Source organism: Apteryx mantelli, chromosome 3 (genome assembly GCF_036417845.1).
Source record: "Apteryx mantelli isolate bAptMan1 chromosome 3, bAptMan1.hap1, whole genome shotgun sequence".
Classification (NCBI taxonomy): Eukaryota; Metazoa; Chordata; class Aves; order Apterygiformes; family Apterygidae; genus Apteryx; species Apteryx mantelli.
Window position 1 is genome coordinate 19977987 of NC_089980.1, and position 24046 is coordinate 20002032.

The 24046-nt window shown below is 39.7% G+C and overlaps 1 protein-coding gene across 1 annotated transcript in view; it reads right to left on the reverse strand.

Annotated features, from left to right (window-relative positions):
- MRPS5 (mitochondrial ribosomal protein S5) overlaps positions 1–24046 on the reverse strand; it is a 63076-nt gene that overhangs the window by 11916 nt on the left and 27114 nt on the right. Inside the window, exons 5-7 of the mRNA XM_067292868.1 lie at positions 23432–23466; positions 6336–6426; positions 2066–2112 (exon numbers count right to left, since the gene is read on the reverse strand). Coding sequence (XP_067148969.1) covers positions 2066–2112; positions 6336–6426; positions 23432–23466 — 173 coding nt within the window. The remainder of the gene's footprint in view (positions 1–2065; positions 2113–6335; positions 6427–23431; positions 23467–24046) is intronic.

Consider the following 24046-nt stretch of genomic DNA (forward strand, 5'->3'; position numbering starts at 1 on the left):
CCCAGTGCATATGAAAGTTATGTTTACACTAGACTGTAGTCTATTAAGTGTGCAATAGCATTATGTCTTAGAAAAAAACCAATGTACATACCTTAAATAAAAAATACTTTATTGCTAACACATGCTATCATCTGGGCCTTCAGCGAGTTGTAATCTCTTTGCTGATGGAGGGTCTTGCCTCAATGTTGATGGCTGCTGACTGATCAGGGTGGTGGCTGCTGAAGGTTGGGGTGGCTGTGGCAATTTCTTAAAATAAGACAGCAATGAAGTTTGCCGCATCGATTGACTCTTCCTTTCACGAAGGATTTCTCTGTAGCATGTGATGCTGTTTGATAGCATTTTACTCACAATAGAACTTCTTTCAAAATTGGAGTCGGTCCTCTCAAACCCTGCTGCTGCTTTATCAACTAGGTTTATGTCATACTCTAAATCCTTTGTTGTCATTCCAACAATGTTCACAGCATCTTTCCCGGGAGTAGATTCCATCTCGAGAAAACACTTTCTTTGCTCATCCATAAGAAGCAACTCCTCATCCGTTAAAGTTTTATCACGAAATTGCAGCAAGTCAGTCACATCTTCAGGCTCCACTTCTAATTCTAGTTCTCTGCTGTCAGTCTGTCCTTTGAGGCCAGGCATTGACTTCTCCTCTCTAGCTATGAAAGTCCTAGAGGGCATCTTCTTCCAACATAAGGCTGTTTTGTCTTGAACACTGAAAATCTGTTGTTTAGTGTAGCCACCTTCATCAATTCTCTTAGCTAGATCTTCTGGATAACTTGATGCAGCTTCTACATCAGCACTTGCTGCTTCACCTTGCACTTTTACGGTATGCAGATGGCTTCTTTCCTTAAATCTCACGAACCAACCTTTGCTAGCTTCAAACTTCTCTTCTGCAGCTTCCTCACCTCTCTCAGCCTTCATAGAATTGAAGAGAGTTCAGGCCTTGCTCTGGATTCGGCTTTGGCTTAAGGGAATGTTGTGGCTGGTTTGATCTTCTATCCAGACCACTACAACTTTCTCCATATTAGCAATAAGGCTGTTTCACTTTCTTATCATTTGTGTGTTCACTGGAGTAGCACTCCGACTTTCCTTCAGGACCTTTTCCTTTGCCTTCACAACTTGGGGAACTGTTTGGCACAAGAGGCCGAGCTTTTGGCCTCTCTCGGCTTTCGACGTGCCTTCCTCACTAAGCTTCATCATTTCTAGCTTTTGATTTCAAGGAAGAGACGTGAGACTCTTCCTTTCACTTGAACACTTAGAGGCCATTGTAGGGTTATTAATTGCCCTAATTTCAATATTGTTGTGTCTCAGGGAGACACAGACTAGGGAGGCCCAAGGAGAGGGAGGCAGATGGGGGAACGGCCAGTCAGTGGAGCAGTCAGGACACACACAACATTTATCAATTAAGTTCGCCGTCTTATGTAGGTGCAGTTTGTGGCACCCCAAAACAATTACAGTAGTAACATCAAAGATCACAGATCACCATAACAGATATCATAATAATGAAAAAGTCTGAAATATTGTGAGAATTACCCAAATGTGACACAGAGACACAAAGTGAGCACATGCTGTTGGAAAAATGGCACCGATAGACTTGCTTGACACAGGGTTGCCACAAACCTTCAATTTGTAAAAAATGCAATAACTGCAAAGTGCAATGAAGCAAAGCGCAATAAAACGAGGTATGCCTGTATAGGTATGAGCAATAAACAAGCAAAGGAGGACAAGCATAGGCCATAAAAAGAAGGAAGAAATCTTTTTTTAAAAATTATTTTTAAAAGCACTTTTTCTTCTTCCTACTTTCAAAATACCACAACACGAAATCAAAATAATGGGGAAAAATACAAAAATTATCTGAACACTTTGTGCGTACAGATTATGTCAGAAAACAAGTGAAAAAATGAAGTGTGTATTAACAGAATCTCATTGCATAGCAACCTCATTACATGTACCAAGATGGACAAATCATGTACATGGACATATCTGTACATATAGACAACGAAAGATATTGAATATTTCCAAAAATGCATAGGTATGAAATATTTGTGCTTATTTTTAATCAACATACTTTCCGTAAAGCATTCATCCTGTCACCTGCTTTTCCCAGTGCAAACCCTGCAAGACAGAAAAGAGTCATTTTATTACTGAGAAATGCACCAGGCAGGACCTTGAGAAAGCCAACTGGGGGGGGGGGGGAGAGAATTTTCACAAACAAGTTTAGTCCCTGGTATTTCCACTCCATTGCACAGATCATCCTCAGAAAATGGCTCAGAGAAAAAAACATTTAATAGAAAGCAACAACTTAGCTGTTACAAATACCTATCAATTGGATGCTGATTGGCTGTATCAAACAAAGATGAGTAAGGTTTAAATTAAGACATTTCTTTTGTGTATTTGTTCCAAATAATTGAATAACGGTGATCACTTCATCCAAAAAAGCAGTCTTCTGCCTAGAAGGAAGGAGAAGGAAGGACAAGAAGGAAGGCGATGCAGATATACCAACTGCATCTGTACAAACAGCGGCTCCAAGACCCAAGAGACAAAGACGACTGGGTTTGTATTAGCAAAATAGAGAATGTGAAAACCAGGTTTTATGAACAGAACAGTGCATTTGCAAAAAATACATGCCTGAAGAACAGAGGAAAACTAGACTGTCAGCTTGCAAACTGGTACTTGATCCTCTCTGACCTACTGATATTTACCAGGTGAACTGTGGTAGCGATGAAGAGATAGCACAGCAGCCTCAAAATATTTGCAGTTGGCTCAGGGCAGGGCATCAACTGACCATGTTGAGTGAACAGGAGGATGTGACAACCACCAGGATCAACTCTGTAGTCCACCAGTGTCAAGACAGATTGACTTCAAATCGCTTAACTTCAAATTGGTGGATTTAGTTTTTTTGTTTTTTTTTTGGTCTTTCTGTTGTTGTGTCAGCTGGGACTGTGGGTTACCTCTGCCACGGAGCCTAATCCAAAAATCAACAGGCTGTGACCCGATAGCCAACACTGACTCCTTAATTTCTTGCAGTCCTCAGCAGAAATGGGCTGGAAGAGATCTAGGAGAGCAACAGCATTGTGAGTGATGCGGTGCTACGGGCGGAGAGGACAAGGCAGCAAGCCTGGGGGCTGGTGTGGAAGCAGCAGACAGTCCAGGGCAGTGACTGCCTTTGGCCTCCACCCAAGGCAGCTTCTTCTATGCACTCGCCAGGCTCCCAGAGGCAATGCAGCTCTATCACCTCCTAACTCCTATGCAAGAAAACACAAGGAAACTGTCCTATTTTACACACACACACACGCACGTGTGCACACACACACACACAGAGCACATTAACAGAGTACTAACACTGTGAAGTCAAACATTCAGAATAGAAAATGCCAAAAATGAGGTCGCCCGGGCAACCTCAATTCAATCATTCAACAGATATGCATTAAAGTGAGCCTTTAATAACATGTTGACATATGTTTCATGAAAAAGCCTTTCAGAGAAGAGGTAGGCAGCCTTTTTCAGAGCCATTTTTTTCTGCAGGAGAACTACACCTTCCTCTACATATATATTCCCTCTTTCCCTCCAAACTGCAGTCAAAATTCAGCTTGAGGCAAACATCTGGACTTGAATCTTTCAAATAGACAAAGTTCTGCAAAACTGTAAGCAACTGGAAATATGCTTGGCTTATTAAAGCTTCCACATACGTCCCATAAGCAGTGGTAGCTACTCAGCTCATAATAAAAGGAGACTGTTTACACCCAAGAGGTGAATGCTTTATGAATGCATATACATCCAAAATAGAATTTACTCTGCTACAGTCACATAACAATGCAAATGCAATTTCCTGTCCTCTGTCATCAATACAATGCATCCTCTTTTCCTCCCTCCTGATAGATGCATATGACTTGGATTGTTTGCCTCAGAACTATTCACTTTTTTTTCCCCCCAGCTGAATCTCATTTTCATTCTGCATAGCTTTCCTATTTCAAAGTCTGTTTGAGGTCTAACAGGAATTTTAATGCAGATTGGGGTTTACATCCTCAGGAGAATGTACAGAAAACTATCTCCTTCAGGAGAAAAACTTAGTGCTTCATAATCAAGGGTGCTTCTTAAATAAAACTTACCCTGCAAAAAAATGACTTTTAACTCATGGTATTTGAAAATTGAGTGAAAGATAAACACCATTTCCTAAACAACAGAACTGGAAACATGTAAGAAACTCAGTGCAGTGCAGGGTGGCTGTATAGCTCCTTTACAAATCACTTTATGCTTAAGAGCTGTTAGCACTATCTTTTATAATTCTGTCCTCACATCCTAGCCCACTGGCTCAGAATCCGACCCTTCTCCAACCCTGGCTACCAAAAGCAAAACATGTCCTGTCAAATAAAGGATGCCTAATAATTTTTGTAACTGACATAATGAAACGCAGGACCTCAAAGGCACAACTGTGGGGGAAATTTTCATTTTTTTATTTTTTAATGGGACCTGCTCCTTCTCTACATGAGAGTTCCTATCAACAGCGATAATTGAATCAGCTAAGATGGTGGGGAATTTTTCCTGCAACTCTTTACTTTGCACGTAACCCCTTAAGAAGCTGCAGGATAGTGAATTTTTGTTCTCCTCATTGAGTAAAGAGCAATTCTGACCAGCTCAAAGGCTCCTCCGGCCAAGATTGTTACGCACTTCACTTGAAGAAAGAACCATGACTACTTACTGCAGCATTTTGCAAACTTCTGGGAAGGGAACACTGTACAATATGCCTGGTCTCAGCCATCTATGTCTTTGCTGTGTGCGAGCTTGCTGACATATGAAGCAATACTACAGTGTCAGCTGGGACCCTCTTGGCAGGATTGGTTCATCCAAGTTAGACGCTGCACTGAGATGGTTTGATTGCTTCTAGAGATCGCTTGGACAAAGCTACTCTGCAGCATAGTCATGCCTAGAGTTCCCTTCCAAGGAAAACAAAACCACACTGAATCCCTCTGGCCAGTATTCTTTCTCCAGTCTTTGTTGAGAAAATAAAAAAAAAGTCTCTATTTACAGCTGGTGTATTAGATCCTTCATAATCTCATGTTTCTTTTGATTTGTCTCATTTACTTCATGCAGTTGACAGCATTTCTATGGTTAGACTTCATATCAGTGGCTGAAGAGACCTTTATAAATAGAAAACCTACAAATGGGTCAGGCCATGGATCACTCAAGTTACTATGAGACTGGACTCAAAAGGCCACGAGTATTCTATTTTTCACTAGAAGTCTCAATAAAATATTTATAGGAAGCTGAGAAAGTGCATTTCTTATGACTGAACTTCTATAAAGTAAGGAAGTTTCCTGAAAAGGCTCAATGTTAAAAGAAATTTTAGGGTCTTCTGATTTGACAGATTTATTACAAATTTCTGAATCAACCATCCATGCTAGCTGAAACTACCAGTGAACAAGCCTTTACTCTTAAACTAGAAACAATAATATTTGCAAGGTATTACACTGAGGTCTAAGGTGTCAGCTAGTTAAAAAACTAATTCTAGCTAGAAAATAACCCAAGGAAAGGGTACAACCAGTCATACTGTCCTTTGCTGCAAAGTGATCACAGCTGTCAGGGCAAAGGAAAAAAACAACAAAACAAAACACCAAAATACTCCAACAACTTGAAAGTGATTCTCAAAACCAGAAAACGAAACCCACACCTACTGAGTCCCGTTTCCTCATTACTCTACCTGCTCTACTAACTATGGAGGCCCACGTCCAGTTTAGTCAAGGGGATGAACATCTCCCTGGGCCTGTCAGCCTGCCTGCGATCCCAGGCACCTTCTGCAGGCGCCCGTCTCTTTGCTTTACCTGAGAGGAGACAACCACGCTCTGCAGCTAGGTGCTTTGGGTTAGGTGGAATGAATGCAGATTTGCACGGCTGAATACCATCCCGCTTTCAACTGTTTTGAGCATACACATTACCTACAGCAAAATGAAACAGTGTACAGGAAAGCCTACACAATCCCTTCTGATAAGATCTGCCACTGGCTGGTTATATCACTCTAGAATTAAATAAATATTGTTTTTAACCACTGGATAGGATATGCCCCAATCCTAATCACATATTATTACTTTTCCCATTATCTTTTATACAAAATAAAGTGTCCCAGTGAATACGTACACAATTTGATTATAAAGCATACATTTATAGATGAATGCTCTCACAATTCTTACAGGTATTTCAGTACTGCCTAGTGGAAAAAAGAGTAAATTTTTTTTTGCAAAAAGAAAATGTGTAAAATATCCCTTTAAATCACCATGCCTCCTAAAGTCTTATTCCAAGCAATGATTAATGTGGTACCTTTCACACACATTAACTGCACATACCTGCAGCCCCTTTTCCATTTCCAATAGCAACTATGGCACGAATTGATTTTTTTCTGCCTTCCTTTGCTTTCATACAAAACACATTTTTCACCTGAAGAAAGAAATACAAAGCAGCTTGTTATGACACAGTCCAACTGTATTTTTTTCAAGAGTCAGTTTACTAAAGACTTTAGAGGTTTATGATGAGACCTCACAATACATACTGCCTTTGTGAATGAATATCATTTGTAGTGGGATGCTGACTTTGAGGCATTAAATATTTAAATGCTGCAAAGAATCTATACTCAGATACGCAAAAAATTATTTCAGGGCAGTTTCACTAAAATATCCCCTCTGTTGTGTTTATCTGCACAGCAGATATCCTCTAATGCCACTAGTTTCAAGTGTGATTTTAATCGTGATGAAAAAGCAGACAGCAAGGAAATAAAAGAAGAGAAATGAAAAGTGACATTAACATCCCCCCCAACCCCCTTACATTTTAACACATTTTAGAAGCGCTCTCAGGAATTGCTCAAGGCAGGTTGTTGTTTTACATGGGTTAAGGCCTGGGATTCAAACCTGCTGCAGACAGCAGAAGGCATTGATTTGTAGCTCTCCTCATTACTGAGATGGCAGCTGCTAAAAAGATGACTTCATTTAAGAGAGGGGAAGAAGAAAAATGGTATCTGATTCCTGGAACCAGAAATGTTAACTGAAGCTCTGCAATAATTTCAAACAGAGATGCAAGAAAGCCATTTAGGTTGGAGTAGGGGGTCACAACAGTACCTGGGGAGCCAGATGGCCTTACGGTTAGTATTCTGGAAAGCTAGATTTGCTTCTGGCTCTCTCCAGTCTTTTAATCCCACTGTTTTATAGTCTTCCCCCTTTAAATGGTCTAATATATCATTTGAGATCCTTTGTCTATTTAGCTGCTGCTCTGGTTTCCTTGGTTTTGTTTACATACCTACCTACCTACATAAATATATATATGTGCTAAGATATGTGTCTCAGAATTTCTAGTCAACATACACAATTTACTTCATGGTCCATTTCTGTCTTTCCCCTCAAATGTATCAAGGTCTACTTTCCTGAAGCACCAATACGATTTCTGTAAATTATTACAATAACAGTTAAATTAAACATGCATTGTTAATACATGAATCAGGCAGTGTTCCCCCCTTTTCTCCATGTATAGTTCTTCAGTAAGCTAGTTTGGTTGTAGCACTGTACATTTGTAAGTAGATTACCACAAAATACTTGGTCACGGCTTAACCATTCTTGTTGACATACACAATAAAAAAAGTCCACTGACTTCACTGGGTACAGATTAGGAACGAGTACTTCCGAAAAGTCCTGCTCTTGTTTTCATTAAAATACAGATGCTGTTAAATTCCAGATGCACATATGTTCCAGAGAGTGCTTCACAGAAATACCAGCTTTGCTACTTGCTTATTCCAAGCTATTTTTCTTTCAATGATCTTGCAGCTTACAATAAGGAGCTAAAAAGCAAGCCCCCAAAGATATAAGTACCTGTGAAAACAGCATTACACAGAAAATGTGTAATGATGGAAGATAGAAAAGGGATTTAAACAGAGTGATGTTCTCTCCAGAAGCATCAACAGTACACTGTTTTTGCTCTATGTATACTTGTGTCTCCAAACACCAATGTGAATAGGTACTTGTACAAAACCAAAAGAAGCAGCTGGCATGCAAAACTGTCAAAAATAAAGGACATCATCTCTGTTGGAATCTCCTTAAAGCTTATTCTTCTCCCTCTCCAGAAGGTGGCAACAAGGACACGCGCAATGAGCTTCTGCAGAAGCTGCCTTCCAGAAACTGCACTTGTCAGCTGTTTCTGAGCAGCTCGGAAGGAAAACGTGTTCAGTCACCCATCACCATCGGTGCTATTGCATCGCTCTTCAAATGCCACAAAGGCCTTTCAAGCTTGCTCATGTGCACAGGCAGCTACGACTGCTGGACATGGGTGTCCTCCGATCGTCCCCCCACCCAGCTCCGGGCCACCTCACGTTGAAGAGCTCCTTTGGAGCGTGTTCAGCGGTGCTTCCCTTCCTGCCTGGAATTAAAGCCTGTAGCCCAAAGCGTATCATTAAGCTGCAACAGAATTAATTAATACACAATTAACAGCTTGTCACTTTTCAAACAGCATGGCCTCCAAAAAGCGACTGAAACTAAGGCGCAATTACCCTTATTTACTAGATTTTAATTTGAGCCAGATTTAAAGCCTGCTTTTTAAATTCGCAAACAGATGCATGTTCAACCTTAATCACAGCGTACCTCAAATTGACTGTCTCCCTGCATCCACCATTCAATGCTAACAATTTAAACGCGGCTTTCTTTGGAGGGCTGGGGGAAGAACAGGACCTCTGAAACAGGGAACGGAAGCACTGCGCACACTTATTCAGAGGAGAAGAGGAGGAACAGAAAGCAACAGTTTCAAAGGTGGACGCACAAGAGTGCAAATACGGAGGCTGCAGGTGGGGGGGGGTGGGGGGGTGGCCAAGGGTTACCGTGATTTCAAGCACTCATCAGCTCTGGGCCACCCTCCTGACACTGCTGGTGTCTAGGGGACAGTGTCCATGCAGGCTGACCCTCTCCCAGGGTGAAAGCTCCTCTGGTCCAATGCTTCTCTACGGTGCAAGGGCAGAAAACAGGGCTGAAAGAAAAGTGCTTCCATGCAGGTAAGCCTGGAGAGGCTCAGGGACACAGCTAAAAGGCTTGGGATGCCAGTTATTCAAAAGACCTGAATATTAGAGCTGTATCTCTCGTGTTAGCTCAATCATGCCCTTAACAGCCTTCTCTTCTCCATGAAAAGCCAAAAGCAGAGCAGAGATACGACCCAAAGGCTTTTAACCATGGTTACAGAACCTCTCCCAGTTATACCTTAAACCTACAGTAGCAAAAATTTCCATCAGAAGTTGCCCAAGCTAGCTGGAGGGCTCAACTAGGTTTGCAGACAAGCGGCAAGTGTGTCATATGGGTTCCCTAAAAGTGTGCACACGGTGGGCAGCGGCAAGGGCAGCGCTTCAGGAGAAGTCAAATTAATCTCTCTGTTGCTAAGATTACTAAGATGTGACCTTCTCAAAGACCAGTCACCCAGCGAACTTATCAGTCCACGCCATTCAATGTATGTACTCTCCCTGTCTTGGCTACTAGTTTGAGTAAATAAAGCATTTCTCTCTCACAGAATCTGATTCACTAGCTGTAACCTCTGAGCAGCTGGAAGCATAGGACAGATTAGAACCAACTATCTTGTACATCACGTATATCAAACCCCCGATGACAAAGTAACTAGAGATGCAGCAATACCAAAATAACCCGGACGCCCCCAGCCCTCACTCAGCAATACAGATGAAGGTACCACCCTCAAATTCTACTTTACCAGCAGGCCAAAATGCCGAGAACTCCCAGAATATCAGGAAGAAATGCTGTGTACAGCCCTGACCTCTCCTTGTCTTCTGTGACAGGTTGCTTCAGGTGCCAATAGCAGAGCTAGAAATTGCCGACATAATTTTCATCATCCGTCTACAGACACTGTCAACATCATCCAGGGGAGAGAAAACTTCCCAGTAGTTCTGAAAGCCCAGTCTAGAGCTACAATACCCCCAATATACATTTTAGCCAACATCTCATTTGAAGTAAATTATTACTCAGAGAATACCACATATACCATGTAATTTTTCAGTCAAGTATGTCAAACAATGGATCTCAGACACTGTAATTTCATGCAGCATTTCCCTTTCACAAACCTTTTTTGTGCCATTTGCAGAAACAATAGCTGGAAAACAATTTCCGAAGACTTACAAAAAGAAATGAAGGTTTTGGATTCTGTGCATTAAGGAATTGTATTTTTGCCACAAAAACTACACTGTGGTTTTAAATATGATTATCTATGGTGAGGCTACCAAGATTAATTCTGTGCTTTTAAAACAAACATCTACTAATGGGTTTCTTGCTACTTCATGGAAAATTGAAGCTATGGCCTTGCATTCTATTATATTAACAATCTCCTGTTGCATCTGGACAATTTATTTTTGTTTAGTGGATGCAGAACAAATGACTACAGTGATGTGGTTATCTCTTTTCTGTGTTCATACTCCCTACAGATAGCTCTCCATAGTTGCATGTACTTTTGAAACAATCCACGTATTAAGTCGCTGACAATCCACTCAGTGATACTTAAGGTCCTTCACATCGTTTTGGCCCAACAAACTTTAGTTCTTCTCAATTTACTCCTGCTTCCCTCATGCCATCATAAAAGCACTGCTCCTTAGGCAAGTCGTTTCTCCACGGCTTGGTAAGGAAAGTCATCTAGCATTTAGTGCCCCCGTCCCTGAACAGTGCCAGAACAGAGAGTCCCCCAGTTTTTGCCAAGGGCTGGATTCAGAATGACCAAACCAGTACAGGTGACATTCAACTGCAAGAACACAACCTTCAAAAGAAGCATGCTTTAATGCAAATGGGTGCTTGGAGAAAAAAAGGGAAGAACAAGCAAACAACCAGACTCACTTGGGCAGAAGCTGCCAGCTTTAAGAAATTACAGGTCTTGCATGAACTCTTGGCACATTGGGACCCAGATATGAACTGCCAATACTGTGATACACTTCTGTGAAGTATATCCAATCTCAATGTAATTGAACTAAGAATAAAGTCTGTAAAGGACTGGAGATAACATTCAGAGATTCAGATTGATTCAAGATTCAGATGAGAGCCCAGGATGGGGCTTCATTTACTGCACACTATCTTGACTATCAGACAAAATTATTCCTTCTTGAAGGCTCTCATCGCTATCTTGATTCTTGGGAAAATATCACCCTCCCACTTTTCAGAATACCCACTCAATTAGTCTAGTACCTGGAAATATGCTATTTACGTTGATTTATTCTGTCTTAGGAAGAACCACTTAACTATTTTTAGTACACAAGTGTTAAAAAGATCTTTTGTCCTCTCTTCTTCCCTCCCTTCCCACACTCCCAGTAAGTTAAAAAAAAAAATTCAGGAAAAAAAGATGATAGGCAGTTCTACCTACAATATAACAAAGAGTGAGAGAGAGAACCCTGGACTAAAACAGCAACGTAAAATGATGTTGACATCAAAGGACCAGGACATAGATAATACCAACATCCCCAGTACTTAGCTCATGTCATGCTAAGCTCTGTATATACTGAAGCACCAGTGTATTCTTATCTGCAGAGAGTGCCTCTTGCTCCAGGGCTAACACCAGTGTCTTTACATTGCAGCCTTTTGCACTGTTTCTGTATACAAATTGGGTATATTGCCTGACCTGAACTTTTTTATCTAGTGTATACCTTCTTGTAATTAAACACTCGCACACAAACCAGTGTTTCTTTTGTTTAAAAAGGCCAGTACTGTATTCTAACCATTTGGCTGAAAAAGGGAACTATTCCGACACTGGAAAGATTGCACCATAGATCACTGACCCAGTTACAATGTGGCCATGCTTGCACAAAATTCTTCAAGTAAATTGACCTATATTAGAATCAGGCAACAAAAAGAAAAAAAAATGTGAACAGACAAGGAAGGGATCAAAAGGCAGAGCTTTTGCAGCCGGCAGAGGACAACTTGTCAGACAGTTGCGACAGAGTTATCACAACAGTATCAGACAAAGTAACAGATCTGTCCTTTGCAAAGGGCATTATTTTTTACTACATCTGCTCCTTCAAAAAGCCCCCTTTCGTGCAAGATTTAAAAGGGCACTAACCTCATGTTATGAGCTTTCAGGCCTTATGATTAGTAGGTCTTGCTTTGTAGTTCTGATCGCATGACATGGCAAACGATGCCGTAATACATGATATCCTTTAGGCTGCTTTTTTACTATGTTACTGTATTGATTTTGGAAAAAAAAAAATAGAAGAAGAATTCATTTGACAATGGATGATAGACGATATAAAGCCTTCCAGTTAGAATAAGAATGGCACATGCAACCTGTCAACTGCAGCTGTAAATTCATGCTAAACAACAGTAAATGCTACGTTCGGTTTTACTCTCACAGAACTTACTCCTACGCATAACGTACAAGCAAAACAGGAACTATGCCTTCAGGCCGGTGGGGCAAGGGAGGAACGGGTACCCCAAGTCACCTGGCCCGAGGCACACAAAAATCTAGAGGAAAGCCAGAAACAGTGACAATATGCAATTCTTGCTGCTCTTCCTTACCACCTGCCCCAGTAACTTTCTCTGTGACAACCTTAGCTCTAGTTTACATGAAAACCGCAGCCTGTCTGTACTCTATTCTACAAGCAGGGACAAATCAAGTTAGCTTTTCCACTGACACTTTATAAGGAAATACCTTCACATACAATTTCTCTCTCTTAACAAGTGAGCATATCCTTCCTACTTAACAAGTGAGCACAGCCTTTTGATAGCATAATCTTACCAGAAAGGGGCTTTTGTATTTTTGTTCATAAAACAGTCCTTTAAAAATGGGAGCTTTAATGTCCAGAGAACTGCTGAAAATCAAGACAAAGTTAGAAAAAGAACAAACAGGCTTTCAGCTTCTTTCTGCAAATTATAATTTCCCAGCAATTGTTGTTTTAACCTCTTGTGCTGTAGTGAATACAAGAATAATGAAAAAGGCATACAAAAATAGCATTATGTATGCTATCTATTTAAAGTAAGAATATTAATAAGACCTGTTTATTTCAAAACCCGCACTTGTTACCAGAAAATTATGGGACTCATAATTATCTTGGGCTCATTGCTGGCTTTGGATATAGAAATCTTTGCTGCTGCTGACATTTTTCTGCAAAAAACCAACACTCCTACTTTCTCCATTCATATCTGTGGCAACCTTATAAAACAATACAGCCCCAGCCGGCTCCTAAAAAGCTTTTTTATTATTCAAATATAATGAAGCAATGAAGCAGATTTCCATACTACATGGAAGCATTGCATAGCAACTTATTTTGTTATTTAATCTAACGAATTTGACTGTAAATAATTACGCAGGCACAGAATGGCCATCTTTAGTACACATCTACTGTAGTATCCAAGCCAGCAGTCAGCTGGGACACGTCACAATAACAACAACCACTTTTCTCCAACGTGCCCTTGCAGCTAACTAAAAGCTCTGCTGCATGCAGGGCTGATGAAGGTTTTACCACTTACCTGCAACAATTGCAGCAGAGGCACAACCAAAACAAAGTCAATTCTTATCCCACATTAACTTGAGTATTAAAAATAAATGTTGAAATCAGTAAGCTAAATGTCAGGTCCTGAGATAGCAAAATGCATATCGTGGTTTTACAGGAGAGGCCAAACCCTTGTTATTATACTCAGGCACAGGAAACCTGAACAGAACTGACACTCTCCCCGCCTCCTTTGCGGTGTGGGGACGATGTCCCATGCTTCCACGATATACAAAGCTGCACAGTGACGAGACACACCATGAAGAAGTTACCTGCGTGCGCCCAAAGTGAGACAGAAAAGAAGAAAGATTCATCCTTATACTCCCTGCAGTCTTCATCCAACAACTGGCAGATCAGAGCAGGGACCTAGTGGGGCTAAAACTGCAATTCTGCCAGGAGAGAAGCTCCCTATTAATGCATTGATTTGCAAACCACAAGTCTGTCTGGCAGGGGGGTTTACTCTAGTAGCTCCCTGCCCTCTCCGAGTTATCCTCAGAATATAAGAAAAGTTGTAAGAAATCAGACTGTAAGCGCTTGCAGTCCTGTCTTTGACAGCGGCCAGTGACAAATGTCTGAGGAAGAGGTCAGATGTGGAATTGTACTTCCTCCAAACATGGTCCCAGGTTTTAGCACTTTGTGGCTTAGGGACAGGGGAAGACCCGGGAGTTGCAGGGAAGTGGATCCATGTTCTTAAGGAAATAGGTGGTGTTTGAGGGCAAACTCAACAATTCATCATTCTCTGCTGCCCATCCCAAATCTCAGGATTGGGTTATTTCCTCTCCTTGAAACAGCTGTAGCACTGCACACCCTTCATTTATGCTTTATCATCTCTTCAAGAATATGCACCAAGGATTAGCACACCCTCGGCAGATTATCTGCAGAAATCTGCCATGACCAGCACGCCATGGAGATTACCTCTCACGAAAGAGACTCTCGTTACTTCAGGCAGCCACTTCTGAAGCAAGAACTGCTTTACTAAAAGGGTGAACAGCATGAAAATGGTGTTTGACCAAAGAGACCATCTGCTTGCTCCTCCATCTATTTCCTTCCCTTAGGGAGGAAACAGACAGGACTGGACTTCCTTGTAGTTGTTATAATCCCCCAAAATTTGCACTAAGGAGGTGTAAAATAAAACTTAACATGCAGAATAATTACAACAAGAACATGATTTATAGAGTTAACCACACCGTGCATCAGACTCTCCATCTACTTTTATCAACAGAAATGAAATACTGGCTGCAGAAGACAGCATCATTTCACAAGGGCTGAATGAAGCAAAACTCAGAAAAGCAACAGTCTGAAAAGATGCAGTGTCTACCTAAATAAAACACATACCTATTTCACAATATTTTATAAAACATCACAGCACTTCCTAATTAATCAACTTGTTTCACATTTAACCACTAACCTATAACTGAAGCATCTTACTAATTTATACAGACTCAATTAAAGAAATTTTAAATAAACACACCAGAATTTTTTTTTAGTAAAGAAACTGAAATTGCGCACTTACGGTGCTGATGTTTCATTACAAGATAAAACAGGGCTCAGAAAAAAGAGGAAAAAAAAAAGAGAAAAATCTGTATCTACTTTTATGGGAGGTGCCCATGGAACTCAACTCTACAAGTTCCCTGCAAACACAGACCAAGCTTAAAGCTAAATGTCCAACCAGACTTTGCTACATCGCTTTAAAAGCCCCTCAAAGTCCACTCCAAAGATTCATTTACTTAAAGGAATTTTAATAAATTGTGAGTTTTTTCTAAAACCCACCGTGATAATTCTACTATAGGCACAGCTATTCCCACTACTGATTCGTCTGAGAGGAATTAAAATGAGTTTCTCTGTCTCTTCAGCATCTCAAAGACTATTCATTTATTAAGAAACTGAAGAGAAGCACACATCTGTTCAACCATTCTTTTTGAACCAATGATTTTAAACCTGAGATCAATGGATTAATTTTGCATTTTAAAATAAGCCTGCATACAAAGTATATGGCACAGATCAAGACATATTATTATTGCTTACTTAAATGATTTTTGTTGCATCCATCATTCTTACTGTAATCCCTAAAATATTATTAAATAGGAATTTGGTACGGAAACAGATTTACATATGATCAGACGATCACCAGTGCTTTTTTTAATAATACCATCCTTAAAAGTTGTTTTTGGAAGCCCAGACATATGCACACCAGAATATATGATATGCTATATAAGCATGCAATAGATAAAAATAACTCATCTACTGCTGCAACAAACCATCTGTGACATTAAGTGTGAGTTTGCTTCTCATTCTATTTTCTATCATCTCTTATCTAGGCACCAATGACAAATCTCACAAGAATATACTAAAACACTTTAGAAAACAGCAAAAATCTTGATACTGAACTCAATTTTACAGGTCTGTATTCATGTCAGTTTAGATATACTTAACTGCAATAAGTGGAATCATTCCCAGTTTGCATTAGTGTTGCAAACTCAGAGATGGGATAAGTGAACATAACAATAACAGGACATATAGAACATTAAATATGAACTGCCAGTTAAGATCAGATCCTTTGAAAATACATGTTCCCATAAAATTTAGACTAAAGCTCATTAATGGAAAAAATATCCCTCATTACATTAACTTTCAAGTGCCTTTAATTTAATCTGTTCTTGTGCGTACCACTACCACTTTACACATTTGAGTCTTTGAAAACTCAAAGTTGATCTTAAATAGAGATTTAGTTTTAAAATAGTGACCATATCCAAAGAATAAAATAGCTTTGTCAAGATAACAGAAGGGACCCTGCAAATATTCTTGACCTTACACAAAGGGCTAAACTAAAAGTGGAAGACTAAAGAATTCAAAATGAAAGCAGTGATCAGGATCTAAATTCAGGAGAGAAAAATGACACTGGAAGCAAGGCAAAGAAAGGTCTATACACTTAAGTTCAAAGACAACTGACACAAAACTTGAAAAGGAAAATAATTTCCATTTGCAAAGGTGCAGTCATCACTCTGAGGAGTAGATGCTGGAAAGTGATTTTGCTCAACACCTTCACCATAAAAGACCACTGCCAAGGAGGGGAGACCTCCTAGGCAACGTCTGCACAATGCTGCTTCAGGGAAAAGAGAACCAGAAGAAGGGACGTGAGCTCAGCGATGGAGAGATTTGTTACATTTAGGGGGAGAGGGGTCTTTGGAGATGATGAGAAGGAAGGACAGGTATTTTTAACTTGGGGAGCACATTCTTGTGAGAGCTCTTTGGAAGTTCTGCAGGGACAGCACTGCTCTCAAATGTGTCCGATACCCCTCGCATTACACGAAGAGAACAGTTCAACTGCTGTAGACATACATCCATGGGCTGAATTACAGACTATTCCCCACTGCTGCCAGGGAGGAAAGCACAGGTCCATGCTGCTTCTCCTTCCCTACATATACTGTTCATTCGGAGAGTAACACAGACCTAATTTCACTTCATGATAGCGTCAGAAGACTATCCTTTGGGAGCCGAGTGTGTACCTTTGAAGGTAAATCTGCCCTAATGTTAATAATTACACTACTTATAAAGTAAAACAAGAGGAAGCGTACAAAAATGTCTACAGATCAAATGAAACAGACCTGAAAAGTCATAAAGCAACATGCCCTCAAGTAGCACTTTTAAAACCACAGAATCACAGAAAAATGGTTTAGAAGGTTACTGATTTTGCCTTATTCTGTTCTTGACAGATTTACCTAACCTGCTTTTAAAAACCTCCAGTGATAGAGATCCTGTGTACTCCCAGGCCTAGCGTTCAACTTTCCCTACTGCATCTTTTTCTTCATGTCTAAAGACAAATTTCCCTCTCTCACTATTTAAATCCATTGCTTCTTATCCTTATCACAGCAGACATGTAAAATAACTTGCTCCTTTCCTCTTTGGAACATTTTTGTATATACGTAAAACACCTCATGACTTTTAATTTTCCAGTATGACATTCCAATACAACATCATCTCAGAAGATAAACAAAACCACTGTGACAAGGAATGGTTTTGATCTGTTGGACTCTTCTAGTAAACACTCATGTAACCGGCTGGAGTCTCGACTGGTGGCCCTCTCAGCAAAATGCAGGAAGAAGAGAGTTAAGGACAAAAAGCATTTGCTCATTTATTAGAAGTGGGCAGAAACCTTGGACGCTTTTCTGGAGTAATGCTCTCAGTCAGCTCAACTCCTATCTTGTTCTTCTTTTAACTTTCAGATAAGGAGGGGTTGTGAATCAGGCTATTCTGTTTAACGAAATGTTTTTCATAATCCCTCTCTCTCAACTCAACCAAGCTTTTGAGTCACTTGAAATAACTCACTTTCCAATGAGTTATGCTTCTACACAGTTTAAGATTGATCACAGTTATATTAACTTTGCTATTGCTCTTGCATCCTGCACACACTATTTATTAGTTACCCAAGGCAATTTTAAAGATGTTTGATTTTAACTCCAGCAAAATCTTCCCTACTCTGCCCACATGATGTATTTCAATGAAGATAAAGGACAGGCTCCTATTACCACATCAAATACAACAGGGAAATTCTCAGAAGTTGCTGAAAATAAGTTCTGAATTCAACATTTCTTTGTAGAAAGAAACGGCAGTATGATTTCAAGCAAAAGGCAGTTGGCCATCATTTTTAAATACAGGTGACACAAACAGTGACAGACAGTCGAGAAAGTGCTAAAAACAAAAAAGGCAGAAAGCTGTCTCTTGCCTCCACCTAGGAGATGTGGTTCACAGCTAATACGTTTCCACATTTCTCCCTAAGCCCCTAAATAAGAAAGGGTATTATTATTAAAAGACATTATTTATTTCCCTAACTTGAAGTCTCTGCTTCTTTCTCAGAAGAGACAGTGATGGAAGCTAGATACCGATGCTGTTTTACAGTCTCTTTTGCACATCCTGCATCCCACTCCTAAATCCTATGCAGCCTTGTGTTGCTATAAGCCCTGAAAAGCTGATATATAAAGGGATTGCCCACTAGTCGGATTTTCTGCTCATCACATTTGGTACTGTTCTGAGCTGGGACACGGCCATCTCCTTCTCTCTTTGACTGCCACCCATTTAACGAACATCCTTTTCCTTTCTCTCCAAACCAAGCGAGTGCTGCTTGCTTTCACAGTTCCTTAGCCAGCAGCTCTGATTTATGGTCAAGGAACTGGTTCACTTTTTCCAAGGCCTTTCTCCAAAATAGGAGGTGTTTGGCCATGCTCCAAGAACAATACACCAAGACATAAGGTCTTGCATGAGAATCAGTGTTTGGCACTTGCAGCTTACTTAGAGATATGCACTGCAGAAAAAGAGAGTTACAGTCCCAAAGATGAAAATCTCAATATGAGATTTGACTCTGACCATAATGCAAAATCTTGAGGCAGAATAACTGTTTTCGAGTGCATCCTACTAATTAAGAAAATGTTATTCCTTGCCAGTTTTGTCAGAAGTGATTTGTTTTTAAAAAGGTTTTGCATGAAGAAAAAACAGCTGTTCCAGCACAACAGCATATAATAGGACACAGAAGGAACATGATTCCAAAAAGGGCATCACTGGTGAGCTTTGGCAGGGGAGCACAAGATGATGTGCTTGTGAGTGAAACTAAGCCGAGATTCAAACACAGAGTGGAACAAATACCTTTCCCAGACACAGCCTTTATCATAAAGACACAGGTACAATATGAGACTGCTAAAAATGCAGGCAATATTTCATAGAACTGCTTAATAAGCAAAGCTGTAGTAATGGTGAGTAATGTGATGAACGGTCACCATTACCCATTTAAAATTGCAATTTGTAAAAGCCTGCTGAAAATATACCAGAATACAAAATAGTATCTTTTAAAAGCTAACTTTCTATCTGCTACTGTTGATTGGCAAAGCCACATCTGAAAGGGTAGTGAATCCTCCTACTTGTTTAATTTCTCTGGACTGAAACCACAGTTCACTCACATAACCATCAAAAGGCAGCTTCAGAGATGCATGCGCTTAGTGACAAATTGTTGTTTACTTTCAGGCTGTGTCATCTCTGCATGAAAATTTTAAAAACAAAGAAGAGGTTATGACTGTGAAATATTTATTGCCCTTTTAGTCACCCCAAAGGCCTTTGAGAGGACTGCTGCATATCATGAAGAGAGATCCAGCAAGCACATAATGGTTCGATTTCATAAAACTCTCCTGCAAGTGACCACACTTGCATTTTACTGCTTTAGTTATCCTGTAATTAGGCATTACTTTCCAAACTAGTTTTTCAAACTGTGATAGCACTAAGTGGACATGAATGTTTCTCAGAGTGCTGGGTTTGAGCATCTTTTTACTTATCACAGTTCTCCAAATCCCACCCTTTTGAGGAAAATTTTGCCCTGACAGAGACTGCATCAGTAACACTGGGATGGGAATTTAGCTTCCTCTTTCTTGATTACTAACGTTTCCCAACAAGTGGTAGAGGCTCCCCTGAAGGAAAAAACAAAGAGCATTCTGGACTGAGAACTGCCAAGCAGATAAAACAGCACAGCAATACACCTAAACACCCTATTTCATTTTTTTTCCTGGGCTTCGGGGGGTTTGACTTGTATATATATGTACATTTATTGCTCCTAAAATTTCATCTCAACTACTGATGCAAGCAGAAAAATCATGCTCCATGTGTTAAGTAATATATTCTTCGGAGCAAATTAAAACCTGTCTTGAGAAGCTGTCTTTTCTTTTAACACACTACTAAGAGGAAAGAACCTCCTTCCCTCTCTACCCATTTCTTTAGCCTGGCACCTTTAATCCTACCAGATAATCTACAGCTGAATTTCCAATATTACACAAACATCAGCTCATGCAAAGTAGCAGTGCTTCCTTTATCGCGGCCATGAAAAAAACCACTTGTTTATTAAAGTGGAACATGTGAAAAGTCTCAGATGATACTGCATTTCAGCTGTTTAAAATAAAAAAAAGTTAAATGGGACCACTGGTGCCAGTAGTTGAGAAAATACATACAGTCTTGCCTTCCTGACCAAAACAGTGGCTTGAAGAGTTCTGCCTCTTTCATCTCAGAATATTAATTACTTACCAACGACTGCACTTCAATACTTGCATTTAACTATTTCAACAATAATTACGTTGTCAGGCAGACCAGGAAAAAATAAAAGAGAGAGTGACTTTCTGACAGTAGAAGGTATAGAAACAAGAGAGGAAGAAAGAAAGAAAAACCAAGAGGTTAAATGCCATGGTGGAGCCAAAAAGAAAGTCCATTTTACCACTGAGCGATGCTGAGCAGGGAGACAATACATCTGCATAACAACTCAATGAATAGCCACTTTATTTTACAGTGATAAAAGGGTCATACGTCAGCATTCATATGTGCAAAGAGACCTGCTATGTATCTGTCAGAGAATGTATATTGATCCAGGTCTATACCTTGGCTCTCAGATCATGATCAGAAATGAAAGGAGTCTCTTTTCAAAGAAGCAGCTAAACATGTATTTTTTTTCAATAATGAAGTAGTTAAATATTAATAGCAAATGAATGTTCTGATGATAACCCTGAGAGGAGCGCAAATCTAATAAGCAATTTCATCTTTTGCTAAGTAAACAGCAAGAGAACGTTAAAGTGACAAGTTTATACAATTACTTTAAACACAAAACCACTGGGTTGATTTGTGCCACTGAGTATTTGTATAACAGGATTGAATTTAATTTACCAAAGCACAATGCAAATTTCAGTAAAATGTCCTTAGGAATTCATTTGGTCTCTGACAGTTCAGTGGCAGTTACTGGAGGCTCAGGTTCTTCCACCCAGGGTGCCCAATTAGGCAGAGTCACCTTAAAGTGAGGTCCTATTTCAGTTATTTCCAGAATTGCAGAGTGCTCTGACAACCTCCCCTGAAGAACGCTCTGCCAGGATGTCTTCCTCCAGCCGGCAGCTCACCTGAAGACTCACAGGCATGGTGTCCTGCTTTGGAGGGCACGTCGCCTGCGTGGCTCTACAGGCTGCTGAGCTGGGCTTCAGGGCATGAAGCCCTGAGCATGGCTTTCAGATCTCAGCCTATCGAAACCTGCTGCAGGTAACACTGAACTTCTCCCAGTGTCTTCTCTTTCACCATTAAAAGCAATACCTCTGAATAAGGAACACTCAGCCAAAGCTTCTCATTAATGCCTTCTGATGGCCCAAATTGGAAGTGGTCCATTTGCCACACTTTAGAAGGTCTTCTTTGCAAATGTCTCAACTGTTTTGGCAAAAATCAAGCCCTTTTAACACATCAAGTATTTAAAAAAAATCACAACCAAATTGTGAGAGTTCAGCTGTCTAAAAAAAATAAATCACAAACTCGTGGACTCAGATGTAGCTGGAAATGAGCTGACCACTGCTGCCACCAGTCTCGCTAAAGTCAGGATGCAAGTAGAAGGGAAGGGAGCAAGTAGGGACAGAGGGCAAAAATTGCTCTCACTTCCAGAGCTGCCACCTTTCTGGATGCTGTGCATCGTCTGATTCTGAACTGGTAGCAAATGAGTCACAAGAAATCAATTTATATCTGAAGTCATGATTCCCCCTCACCAATCCTTACACGAGTGCCATTGTTTCCATAGCAACTAATGTATTTCAAATGAGAAACAACCTAATAAGAAAAATAACAAATAAAGATAAATGAGAGGTAAAATATATCTTGTGATAGCATGGACTTCTGTAGTGCTAAGTATTAATGTTCTGCTTTGGAATGAGTTGCATTCTCCAGTAAAGACTTTTCCCTTGAGAAATAATAAGGGTCCATGTACCTGCAATACCAACACCTTATGTTTCACCACCAAAAATCTATTTCTTGTTTTCCAACCAAAACCCACTTTGACTATTATCAATGGATTATCTTCTTTTCCAAACAAAACCCACTTTGACTCTCTTAAAAATGTGTTTTCTCTGACCCCATTCCTACGGGTGCTTCTGCTGAAATTACTACTAAGAATTTGGGCGGCTAAAAAATTTTTTTTGGTAGCATTAAGGACCTTAGTCTGCAGCTTGAAATTTTGCTGTCAGTTAGCAAACATCTCAAATGGCATGGATTTAGTTGTCAGCTAATACCACTTCACACCAGTCAAGGGATTGTATACGACCAGTTACACATTGGAAGAGTTGTCTCGGTCATGAAAAGGAAGACTAAATATTTTAAAACCTCAGTAGCTTCTTAACTTACTACAAAAGAATTACTTATTGCTTTTGTTTATAATACCTTGTAATTACAAAAATAGTTTGGTAAAGTCCACAGAGTTTATAAGCTAATTTTGGCTATGTAAGTTTATGGAATGAGTTTACAGTCAAGCAATAATTCCAACTCCAGTACCACTTTAATGTTTGCCATTATCATCAAGTGCCAGCAAAAACTTAAATTCTTCTAACATTTGCTAAGGTGATTCACTGATTTCATTAAATACTTAGGACATGCAGAATGCTTTTCAAAGCATTTACTGTTCTTTAAAATACTCCGCACTTCCATTATGAGATGTCATCCAGCCAACCACAAAGTTCAAGAGCATCTAGAATAATTCCACGATGTTCAACCATGAACAAATTTGTGACATAAGCATATGGGAGTCAACTTTACTACTTGCAAACAATAAGACAGTAGGATTTACAGAATATATTAGATCTTATTTACTAAAAGTAAGAGACAACAAAAATGCTGGATATAAGCACAAGCAGACACCAGCACCTTTTCCTCAGTTATTAGTTCTGTTTGTTAGCTATTTTTGAAGTGAGATGATGCAATGTCAGCTGTTTAGAAATGAGGGTGAAAACAAGACCTGCATTAGTCCTGGTATTATTTGCTCAACACCGAAGATGCAATTGCAATAGAATACTGGACTAATTCCTATTGCTATAAGACTGACTTATCAAGGGCTGGTTAATAAAGCACATGACCAATATAAAACAGTGATAACTAGTTGAAGTCCTTGAACACTTTTGTAACACCTACCTCAATGACTCTTGTTTCAAAATCTTCGTAAGTCTCTGTTGGGAGAAAAATAAGGTATTACATTTCTGTGTATTAATTATCTATCAGCACAGCTCCCTGCGGGTGGTGTAATTTAAAAAGGACTTAATTTTTATATAACTGCAATTTATAAATTAACCTCAGTATTAAGTAGAAAAGGTAAGAAGAATTTGAACATACGTATCTTGAGTGAGTTGCTTTCTTTTTAAAGATCTCAAATATATTTTGTAATGTGACTCCATACCTTGATTCTCCTTTAGAATGTCGGTGAGAAAACAACATATAGCCCTTATTTATAAAACATAAGGGTTTTTTTTCATTTCTTTTGTAAAAAATCAACATTTGTGAAGAAACCTAACTTAAAAAAATTCCTGTTCAAATGATGAACTTCCCAGAAAGTCTAGTACAGCTCTTGTTATAATTACAATACTGCTTGTTACAATTAAGAGGTGACAACTGTTAAACACGCTCATTGTGCTCTATTAGGGACTCTGACCTTCAACCGCAATCAATATCTCATCTTTTTAAGTACTGTATACACAGAGAAGTAAGAGGGAAACAGTATTCAAAGAATGTCCAACCTAAATAACCAGAGCA